General features: G+C 49.9%; 1 protein-coding gene across 8 annotated transcripts in view; it reads right to left on the bottom strand.

Moving 5' to 3' along the window:
• SLC25A48 (solute carrier family 25 member 48) overlaps positions 1 to 11,649 on the bottom strand; it is a 22,657-nt gene extending 11,008 nt beyond the window's left edge. For 4 of the 8 annotated variants that reach the window (XM_026858079.1, XM_026858076.1, XM_026858078.1 and 1 more), the window contains exons 1-6: positions 11,545 to 11,649; positions 9,574 to 9,617; positions 6,030 to 6,101; positions 5,185 to 5,437; positions 3,553 to 3,801; positions 2,162 to 2,295 (exon numbers count right to left, since the gene is read on the bottom strand). In XM_026858079.1, coding sequence (XP_026713880.1) covers positions 2,162 to 2,295; positions 3,553 to 3,801; positions 5,185 to 5,437; positions 6,030 to 6,101; positions 9,574 to 9,617; positions 11,545 to 11,590 — 798 coding nt within the window. In that variant the 5' untranslated portion in view covers positions 11,591 to 11,649. The other 4 variants (XM_026858084.1, XM_026858077.1, XM_026858083.1 and 1 more) reach the window with 4 other exon arrangements.

Genomic DNA, 11,649 nt, shown 5'->3' with positions numbered 1-11,649 from the left:
CCCCCCCCGTGCTACGAACACTGTTCCTGGTATGTGCGAGGGTGTGCACAAACCGCTCGCTCTGGGCTGAGCTTATTTACAAAATGATGGTTGGAGGGAGTATCTCGGCTGGCCTGTTTTTCCTAAAATCACTCCGTTAACCACCCAGGCTAATCGCTGCGGTCACTAATCTAAACACCAGGAGTTCAGAATAGACGTGAAAAGTAACATCAGCGGAGCAAGCCCCCTTCCAGGCTTTACAAAGGCAAAGCTGCCACAGCTACTGTAAGAAAGCACAGAAGATCTCAGCTCCAAGACCAGAAGCCCTTAGATTTAAGTGCCTAACCAGTATTTCCCCGGAAATACTGAGCTCTGCTAAACATCACCGTATCTTGTATCCAGTAAATCCAGTCCATGGTGTTGTCTTGTACAAGACAGAATCAAACTACGTTAACATAATTTAGGATGGAGTTTGCAATGTGAAATTGCAATATTGAGCTATTTAGGCTATTACTTGATTTATTGGGGTGTTTTATTTTGTTAGGAAAGATGGAATTTTCTGGGAGGAAATTCAGATTTTTGCAGTATCCGTAAAGTAACATAAGAGAGCCAAGTTAAATAGTAATGATTTATGAAAAAAAAAAAAAAGCCTGGAGGTATAAATTTTTCTCATCAGAATGAACACACCTGACTATGCAGAAAGAAGAAGGCTATATTTACTTTTTGTGTGTGTGTGTACATCGGGCAGTTATTTTCAGCACTGCAAATGCTGTTCCTTTGTCCCAGAATTCAAACATCCGGACCTGGGTTTGGCGTTTATCAGTTGTGTGTCCCCCAAGATACAAAAAGATTTTCTTTATGAGAGAAGGATCCAGTCTTATCAACTATTACTCAATCCTATTGCCTGCTTTGGTCTGGGTGCCAGGCACGATAGCAGAAAAACTGCAAGCAGCTCGGACCTCAAACGAAAAAAAAAAAACCAAACGCCTGAATTAGTTGTTAATATTCAGGCAGGACAAGGAGGGTAGGGGGTGAAGATGAGGATGAGGAGAGAAGGGATAACACATGGAAATTCCCTTTTCAGCTGCCTCAGGTTTTAGTGTGAAACTGCTTGCCAAACACACGGGGCAGGTAGCCCACATGGAGTCTGGGGCACCCTGACTCTCTTCTGACCATCTGAGCGTGGTCTTCAGCATCTCTCCAGGTGCCCGTGCTTCCTGTGGATGTGGCTTTCTTCACTCAGTGACAAAAACCGAAGGCGGCTGGCATAACAGAGTGGCATGTTGGCAAACATCTAAATCACACTGCCTTGTGATTTTGCAGGTTATTCTTCTTTTCGTAACTTGTTACTTTTCCCTCAGAATGTGAAAATTAACACTTTGGAGCTAAGAGCCCCCATGATGTTTTGAAGACAACTTAAATACAGATTTATTGAGATATTGGAAGACGTCACTTCTCATAACCGTGCGTTGGCAATGCGATAAAGCTGCAAACCCTGCTCCTCTGCCATTCAGATTTAACTGAGGCAAAGTTTGCAGGTAGAACAAACATTTTTTATTACACTAATAGACAAAGTCAGAAAAAGGAGATAAGGGTGGTTTTTTTTTTTTGGCGCACAGCCCTTATTCACGTTTGATACCAGTGCAATTCTGATTTAAGAACATTTTCAATCAACTCTATCTGGGTGCAGAATGAGGGTGGGCAGTGTGAAATGCAGCATCAGTTCCACCAAAGCATTGCTCAGGGCAACTAAAAGCACCCAGGGTGCCAGCAGGGCCCCTGGAATCAGTTCCCATTGACTTCGATGTCAATGAGAAACGTTTGACCTCTGCATTTTGTAGAAGCAATAACAGAGGCAAGATTTTCTGCCTTTGATTTATGAGAAGTCAAATCATATTCGCAATTAAATGCACTGACATGAAGTGTTATTTTAAGTTAATTACACCAGCAGACTGTGACCCCCAGTCATTCATTTTTATCATTGCTGTATGGCACATTATTACTCTCACTATTATGATTTAGAAAGAATCTGCACTATAATTACCTACTGTCATTAGTATAATTTAGCAGTAACTGGCTTTAGCGGTCTCTCAATCCTGTGGATAGGTTTGTAACAGCCATTGTATTTCCCAGTGGAAAATTAAATGCCTAATACCCAGATTTCACTTCAAATAACACTTACTTTTAAGCCCTCGTTCTGGTAGCTCTGCAAGATACAGTCAAGGGTCCCTTTGTACTTGTTTAAATAAACTCCATCTGCCTGAAGTCGACTTTTCACAACATCCATTGGAGTAGCAGTCCCCCAGGAAATGACTCCTAGAAAAATGTAGAAGTATTTGAACAATTTCTTCTCTATATTTCCTTGGCTGCAGGTCAGTGAACTCAGAAATTCACTTCTCATCTACCACATCACATTCACATGGGACTGTCGTTTCAGGGCATTCACCCTGCTGAGGCACAGCAACGGTATTTCTGGGAGCAAAGTTCCCTGTTTCTGGAAGAGGTATTGAGATTTTGGGGGTCACGCTGGTAATCAAATGCAGGCAGCCCAGGAGGTGCTCCCCCAGGTGCAGATACATCTTCTGCCGTGCTTCTGGTGGAGCCTGGACATGCTGTGGGAAGAGCCCGAGCTGCAGGGAGCTGCTGCTTTGGGCGATATCAGAAAAACTGGAGTCCTCAGATAATTCTGTTGAAAAGCAAAGTCTGAGCTGAGAATGCAAATAAGAGGCAAGTTCATCTCATGCAGCCAGGATTAGGTTCCACGCAGCTGAGTACATCATAATTCCTATAAAAAACCCCTGTCTATTTACATTGATTAGCCCGAAGCTGAGTGGGGTGGTTTGCTTCTCCGGAAAGGTCAGCATGCGACCGAGATACATGGCCCAGTTGGAACAGACGAGAGTTTGTTTGGACCTGTGTGAGTGTTGGGGCATGCTAGAGAAGCTGTCCAGGTGGACCAGGGCTCTCTTTTATTTGCAGAAGAAATGGAGAGAGCGTTTTGTAATCGTTACCTGAGCTAAGGATTGATCTGCATTTAGGGGTCTGCAATTTAGAAATGGCCAGCGGGCGTAGGGGTGACACATGTAGGGATGGTGGGGGACGCATGTGCCAGCCTTACAGGCAGGTGTACACAGGTCAAAAAAAAGAAGAAGAACAGTCAACTCTGCGTCTGCTGCGTGCGAGTAAGGTGCACACCCTCCTGGTGGGCAGCCAACAGGTTGAAGTCCTCCTCTGGAGGCATTCTGGGCCCCGTGTATCACTGGCTGTGTGATACAGAGGCTGCCGTGAGACATCCCGGGAGAGGAAGGCGCTGGCTGTTTTCCTTCTCGCTGACATTGAGCCCGATGAAGATCTGATAACACGACTTCCATTAAGTCTGTCAAGTCATAAAGCGCAGCCGTGGTGCCAGGGGACTGGCCCTGGGGGAGGAAGGTCATTCAGCCCCACAACCTCTCCTGGTGACCAGGAGGATGTGGTGACCCCTGAGCCACCCCCGTAATCTGCCCTGGGAACCATCCTGTGCTTGTTTTACCAGTGTTGTGGGGAAAAAAAAAAAAAAAAAAAGGTGCTTACCTGCTACACCCCCTGCCAGCCAGACAGAGGAGGGATTAGGGGAAATGCATCCGTCTGGGGTAATCCAGCCACAGAAAAATGTGTAAGGGATGAAATAGAGGCAGTACCCAGGAACATCTCTCAGGAGCATTGCTCCTGCGCCTCGGTACATCCCTGCTATACCCTCTTTCTTTAGCACTGTCCTAAAGCAGTGAATTGGGCCTCGGTACACAGGAAATCCAGGAACTGTGGGCTGTAGTTTAATGTTGGCTGCAAAAAAAAATAAAAAACAAACCAATCGTTATAATAGCTATATTGCTATAGAACTCCTCTCAAAAGCCCGCTGCCATTGAACAGAAATCACTGCCATCCATTTTCGTTTGCTGAGATCAGTCTGTAGCATGGCAATTAAAAGTTCTAAGAAAGAGGGCTTAGGTCCATTTTTGAAAGACGTTAAAACACTTCAGGAGAGTTTTTTCTTAGATGCATTGCATGCCACCCAATAGGTATGTGCTCGGTGAGATTTTCAACCGAGTTTAAGGCTCTGTGCCCAATTTTCATGGATTTTAACCACGTCTGGTGCCAAGCCTTGACATCTTCAGCGTCTGGCCCTTTCCATGTAGGCCAAGTTGCCTTTGGAAAGGGCATTAGGTTGCTAAGCTGCATGGAGGCTTTTTAAAAATAGACATAAGGCTTTTTAAAAACGGACATAATGCTGTTTTATCAAAGCAATATAAAAATGTCAGTATTTCACAGTTAAACACCACAACTGTAATCATGAGGAAGGTGTTGAACTGCTGAAATCCGAGCTGTTCAGCTCTGAACCTGCGCCGTCTCCTCCGCTGGCTCTGCCCGTGCTCCGGTGGGGTTTGCTCCGTGCTGGCAGCCTGCGAGGAAGTTCAGTTGTTGTCTTAAACAAAAGCCGCTCCTTCTGCCCACGGCTTCTGGAGAGGTTACAGCTGCCCACTGCCATCCTGCCAGCATCCCCTCCTGACCCATCCTGCCTGCACCCGAGTCCCTGTAGCCCTGCCCCAAATAAGCCGGTGGTTTTCAAAGGTACATGTGAAATTTTTGCTTTTGAACAGAGGGTGGAACAACAGAGAGGGATTTATGGGCAAATACTTGTGGGACTGAGAGCGTGCAGCAGTAGATGGGGAGCTGGCATTACCACTGGCAGCCGTGGTGCTGAGGGTGGGATCTCCAGGGGACCCGACACCCCGGGGACTCGCTGCTCCTGCCCCACAGCCGTGTGGGCAAGGTGACTCCTGCGGCTCCTGGTCCTGAGCAGACCTGCCCCTGTGCTCATTACAGATCAATGTCACTGATAAACTCCTTCCCTCCTCTTGAACTGAGCAGGATGGGGACCATCCTGAGGCAGAAGGAAACAGAATCATAGCATACCAGGTTGGAAGGGACCTCAGGCATCATTCGGTCCAACCTGTTTTGGCGAAAGCGTGGTCTAGACAAAATGGCCCAGTTGAATCTTAAAAGCTGAATCTAGACCCTGTCCAGCTGAATCTTAAGTGTCCAATGTTGGGGAACTGCAGCGGCCCAAGGCAGCAGAGAGCTGGGCCTTGAAGCAAAGTTGTCCTAGAGCCCTCAGTAAACACCGAGGGCTGGCAGAGAAAGGAAAAAGAAACTCTTGCTTCCTACCTTTGATGTACGGCTGCGTTTGCATCTGTAGCCTTATCTTTACCAGGTCCACGGGGGAGCCGATGCCCACGGAGACAAACCCTGCCACCACGCTGGCCAGAGCCACGTCGGCAAGGGCCGGCGCACGGGCTGGGTCGCCGTGGCGGAGCTGGCTGAGCAGCCGCTGCGTGTTGCTGAAGACGCCGAACACCACGGAGCTGTAGACAGCGATGCTGGCCAGCGGGAAGGACATGCCTTTGAAGAAGCCAGCCACCTACTCGGGGAAGGGAGCTGAAGTTAAGAGAGTGAGTAGGACTAAGCAGCATAAACCCCAACTTGTCCATCAGGCCAGAAATACAAATCCAAGTACCAGATGTTTCCTGGACCCAACCGTTCACATATGCTGAGGAAATGAAAATTAATTCATGCCACTAAAGACTTTTAGAGATTGTGCAGAAGGCAGGATATGCTGAAAACATAGGAACCCACATAAAAGTCCCTCTTATGGCCAGCTTCTGTCCTGGCATCACCAAAGTCAACAAAATACCTCCAGGAGACCTTTGCCAGCAGGCACGGGCAGAAGAGCCACTGTGGATGTAACACCCTGTCCCATGTGGAGACATGGGCAGTGTCATTTATCACTCCATGCCAGGGATCTGTCTTTTCCTTAGAGAGGTAACCACGAGAGTTACCTAGAGTTAAGCAAGAGAAGGTTGTAGGTATTTGCAGGCTCAATTGCACCAGCTTTACTGGTCTTCATAGAACTGCTAGTGCCAACAGTGATCTTGTAGAATTGCTTTATGTGTTTATCTATTTATCCATTGGCATTTTCTACCAGCGCATTTTAAGTAAGATAAAGTACTTACAGACTCATTTCTGTACACAGTAAGAACACAGCTGAGTGTATTTCCATACCCTTGTCCAGCTTGCAAACGGGTCTGCAAAATACATTCGTGAGATGCAATTAAAATCCCATGCTTCCAGCACAGTGAAAGCTCTGGCTACGTAAACAATGTGTACTTTGCTTTGAGAGTGAATCCTTCCTTAGTTCTAAAGAAAACAGAGCAATAAAGTAAGATATATATGATCCACCCTCCTTGCACTTTGCCAGAAGCAGGCCTAAACGGGACCTCAGAGGTCTGAGGCTTTCTGCAACATCTGGAATCGATGGCTGTCAAATTGCTCTCGAGCCCCAACCAGCTACCCTGGCCCAGCACGGCGTCACAGCGGACTGCTGGTGTGCGGTGTTGTCATTGGCAAGTTCATGATTTATGTGGAAATTGGAGAGTGCTCTGGTCTCCTCTGTTTTGGGATCTCAGTGGAGGTTGGGACGCGTTGCTGAAGGATGGAGAGGAGAGGTCCCCTAGGAGGCTTCCAGACCTTCTGATCCAAGGTGGATTTTAAGACAGAAATACTAAAAGGAGCCAAAATTATCTCAGAAATTCTCCATGCTTCACTCAAAAATACATTTTTACGTTATTTCCAGCAAAAGACATTTTGTTTCTGGAAAACAAGGGTTATACACCTTCCAAAAAATGGCTACAACAGTTGTGAGAGATGGCGTGTAAGTCATGACAAAGTCCGTGTGATTCAACATGCTTTCCCCCTCTCACGTATCTCTATATAAATATATATATATGCACACATATATTTACATCATCTTTCACTCAAGCTGCTCACAGGTTTGTAATAAAAAAATCCTAACAAGTGATGCTTTTTTGGGGCTTAGAGGTGTGTGAGGAGATGGACCCCCTCTTGGCTTCGCAGGACCTTCAGGGGCTTCAGCAATTGATCTTGGCTGAGGCCAGAGATGATTTTTTATAGGAAGACGCTCACACATGCTCTATGGGAGAAGTTTTTAGGGAACAGGGACAGTATTTTTGGTCATAACCATCAGCATTGCCGCTAGCAGGAATGACAAAATGAAGCTTGGAGGGACAATGCCAACCTGTGCTGGAGGGACAGCGCCCAGTCCCCTCCAGTGCTCAGCCCCGACTTACACTAGGGTGAAGCAGGAAATTTATTTGGGAATTTAAAGCCCAAAGCAGTGAATGTTCTCCAGAGTTCGTGCCTGGGGAGGGATTTTGGGCAGAAAACAGCAGGTGGAGTGGCACAATCATTTGGCCCAGGGCCCTTCAAGAGCCCCTCCAGTGGGGTGTCCCTGCAGGACCCTGGCTGGGGAGCAAGAAGGACCAAAGCCTGGGCTCACCCCCCACCCCGGGGCTGCTCTGTGCACCGAGAACCGCTCCACACCTGGCTGAAGGCCATGGGGAAGGCGGCAGCAAAAGCAGAATATTTATTATAAACAAGCTGGTACGTGAAGATGCTGGCTACGGCTCGCGCAGCACCCATTGTGCAACGCAGGCAGGCCCGGGCCGTGGGTGCAGAGCGGTGCTCCCCGTGACTCACACTGGGGGCACCCGGACTGGGGGGACTGGCAGGGAGGCCGCCTGCACCCTGGGCACCCCGGGACAGGGACACTGCGGTGCACAGCCCCGTGTTCCCTCCTGGCTTCAGCTGAACGCTTAGCTCAGACATTTCCATATTGCCTCCATGGGCTTGTTTTTTTTTCTTTTACACAGTAACCAGGTATTCAGAGGTCCAAGTTAATACATTTTTTGAGTAACTGAGGGCAACGGAGTGTCCTCACAAACTGCTTCTTGCACATATGCCCCTTAGCTAAGCTGTTAACCCCCGGCACTGAAATCCCTGCTGGCATCTCTGTCAACTGTTACCAATATGGATATTCCTCAGGAAACGTCTTTCTGTTACATTTTAATTAGTACAACAGGGCTCTCGCGTGACACCCAGAAACTGAAAAAAGTTCTGAGGAAATAAATGCAATCTAGAGGATGAAAAGTGAGTAAAACTATTTAGTTTTACAAGGCCATGGTAAAAACAGATGCTTGGGTCTGATGGAAGCTGCGATGCTGGGAAGACACCAGCTGAAGGAGAGGGTCTGCTCGATGGGAACTGTGGTGTGGACACCACATACCCCATCCAACCTCACATTCCGTCCTGCCTCCTCCTCCAGGTGGGGAAGGATCTCCCGTCCTCTGAACGCTGCAAATGCTGCTGAGCTGCCCCTTTGATGGCTTAGTGCTGCATAAAAACTCTCCTCTCCACTTCCCTTCCCCTAAATTTGCAAAGATAACAAGTCTGCCTACTTGGTATTCCCAGGCAATGTCCAAAGCCAAGGGCAACAGAGGGGTCAGCCTGACAGTTGTCTTTGTAAGCACTGAAGGATGGGCTCACTCTTTCTTGGCACCCAGAAACTCAATGCTTCCCAGCAGGATCCTCTCTCAGTTGTTGCCAAACTCCCCCCAGTCTGGCACTGACGCCCCGATGGCCGGCCTGAGATGGGGATTGCCTTGGCAACCTGGGCAGAGCCTGCCTGTGCCCTGGCCCTGCCCATCGCCGGGATGCTGCAGGCAGCCTTGCAGCTCCTCCCGCCTGGGGTCTGCACCCATCCTCGGTGGAGATGCTCCCGGGGCCGCCGTCCCTGTAGCAGCTCAGAAAGGATAGGGCTGTCAGCCCATCTCCTGATCCCCGCAGAGCCAGCTGTGGGCAAGAGGACGGCTGGGGAAGGGATGTGGTGTGAGCCACGCTGGCCCCTGCCTCCTCCCCATCGCCCTCCAAGGGTCTCTAAGATGCAAACAGGCCTATGGCTCTTGGGTTTGCCACATCTGACAGCCCTGCCTGGTGCCAGCAACAAGGCTTGGACCAGACCAGAGCACGTGGGCAGAGTGGTTGAAGCAATGAAAGCTGGCCAGAGAAGCCTTTCACACTACAAAAAGAGAAGGGAACAGGATCTTCCTCTGTATCTCTGCATCTGTAGGGATGGGCAAATTGGTGGTTTGGGCTGTACTGGTGTGTGCATGGGCTTGTCTGCATCATGCTAGCAAATATCTTCTTACATCTCTAAAACCTTCATTCTGAGGAATAGTTGTCTTGAAGGAATAGTAAATATTGCGTCACATAGCCCTGGGATAACAATTTCTGCACACTGCCCTTCCAGTATTGCCAACACTAGGTAGACACATAAAAATGTGCCTGCAACAAAACAAATATAGTTCCTCTGCTGCCCTTTGAATACTTGTCTGTGGGAAAGTTCAATAAAACATCGGCAGAACTGTTTGGTAAACCATACATTAAGTAAAGACAGGTTTAATTTTCAGCATTAATCCTCACTGGAGGAACTCCCATGTGTCAGCCAGTTCTTTTCGTTTCTCATTCAAAATTAGCATTGGGCAGGAAGAAGGTCTATGAAAACATTTCTACCCAGGCTAAATTCCCCCTTGGGGTGACAGGAGAACTGAAGGTCCTTTGAAACATCATCTAGAGAGAGGCTGCCTCCCCGTCGGTGGGGTTTTGGGTGGTGAGGTGGGAGCATGGTTCAAAATGTTTTACCTTGATTGTGTCCAGGGGGTGGCCCACAACCACGCTGGCAGCTCCTGGGGATGAAAGCAAAGTATTACACAAAACATCAAAGAAGCTTTTGTGGTGGGACAGGAAGAAATGGGTTTACAGGGGGGGGAGACATTTCCATAGAAGCAGTTGTACTGGGCCCAGCCAGAGCCAGGTAGAAGCTGGGCAGAAATGCTTGGACATCTTTCCTTGAATACTCTCCTGAAGTCCATCAACGTTACATCTGAGTAAGAGGAGGAGGTGTTGTATTTGTATGTCCTGTCCATGAACAACCCCTCTTGCTCTCTTGTAAGCTCATAAAATCTTTTAGCCTCAAAATTATGAGATTCAGGTTGGACACAAGGAAATGCTTTCTCCTGGGTCAGAGATGCCCTAGAGCTGACTGCTGGTGGGAACCGTGAACCTCCATCCTTTGCCATTTTATGAGCAGTTTTTAGAGATACCTGCCAGGGATGATTCTGATAAAGAGGATTCTGCTCTGTATCAATCTCTACAGCCCCATCCAGCCTCATTCCTTCTGGCTTTCTGGAAGAAACCAGCCCATTCCCCGTGACCATCCTGCCCATGCCGCTCACTGCCAGAAGCCCCCGTGGCAAGGCAGAGCACAGTTCGGTTTCCCCCTTCTCTGGGGAGGAGTGACCCACGTGCCATGGCCAGGATATGGTTTTACATGCTTGTTGCAAACAACACTGGCAGTTTTTAGGGTGTTTGTGGAGACAGTTTGTGCTGCTTCCCCATCTGCAAGTCTCTGTGCAAACTGGTATCCCCGAGTGCTTTAGAGACTACATAGAATTTCTCACTTGTGGTGGATTAGGGATGATAAAACCATCGTGTCCTTGATGAAGACATTAAGACTTCACTCAGAAATGTATTATAAAATATCCCTTCTCCCCCTGGACCTTAACCCGAGACCGGTGGTCCAGTGCTATGCACGAGAACTGGCCGCTGCCACCGCGTGCTGGTGGCTGTTCACCCCCAGACGTCCTGCCCCGCTCCCGGGGGTGTGCGGCGGTAGCACAGGGTCATCGGGGAGAGACCGCGTCCAGCACAGCCTCCGCAGGCTGCAACCATCCAAAACCCAGCTGCTTGCGTCACCTTTCGGCAGAGGGTCTGGGTTTTTTAGTCATCTAACCTCTCAACCTCGTCTGGCCGGTCAGGGTCCGTGACCCATCTCACAGCCCCTTCCTGAGCCTGGCCTGAGCAGCAGCCTGGGCAGAGCTCTGCTCTGCGGTGGCCAGCACCACGGTTGCCCCTGTGGCCCTGCAGCCCCCCCCCGGCAGTGGGGCAACTTCACCGTGCACCCCATCAGCTGTTAAACCCAGGGGGAACTTTCAGTTTTGTAAGACCGTACTGTATTCCTGGCACCTCTACAGGCGCTCCCCTTGCCTTTTCCATCATGGTATCTCTGTTCCTGGAGTCTGTGATCAGCGTTTTCAGCAGAGCGGGTCAATACCCCCCTCTGCCCAGCATCGCCGCCCTGGCCATCAGCCTGTTTGCCATGTCGGGATCGCGGGGCCAAGGCCAAGCGGTGCCTCACCCCGGGGGTGTGCGCGGCCGGGGGATCCCGGGTTGGCTACTGCGAGCCCCAGCTACTCCCCTCCGAGCCCAGCGGTGCTTCCAGCCGGGGGAGCAGGGAAGGGAGAGCCGGGGGTGTGCGGGGGAGCTCTGGCATCCCCCCCCCCCCCTCCCCTCCCTGGGCTCACGGCAGCATCACACCCACCGATACTTCAGACTTAAGTATCCCGCCCGTGGAAACGGGATTAAACTGCACTTCTGAGCCAAAGCGAAGCCCACGGCGCGTCCGCCGGTACGAGCGCGCCGGCGGGAGGCACACACCGTAGGTGACACGGGGGATTTTATTTTTTTTTTTTTTTCCACGCACTCTCCTGTCCCCCCTTCGCTGCCTTTTCCCACCCTCCCAGCCCCTCCTTAACCCACGGCACCGCCACTTACCGCCCACCCAGCCCGCCGCGAAGTCCTGCAGCTGGAGGCTGCCCATGATGAGCCGTCACCTTGTCCCGCCGGCAGGGCAGGGGGTCCCCACGGGAGAAGGGGGTC

Source organism: Athene cunicularia (genome assembly GCF_003259725.1).
Source record: "Athene cunicularia isolate RWA chromosome 13 unlocalized genomic scaffold, athCun1 chr13_part1, whole genome shotgun sequence".
In the NCBI taxonomy this organism is placed as follows: Eukaryota; Metazoa; Chordata; class Aves; order Strigiformes; family Strigidae; genus Athene; species Athene cunicularia.
The sequence above is the reverse complement of the archived record's forward strand: the minus strand, read 5'-3'. Positions and strand labels throughout refer to the sequence as shown.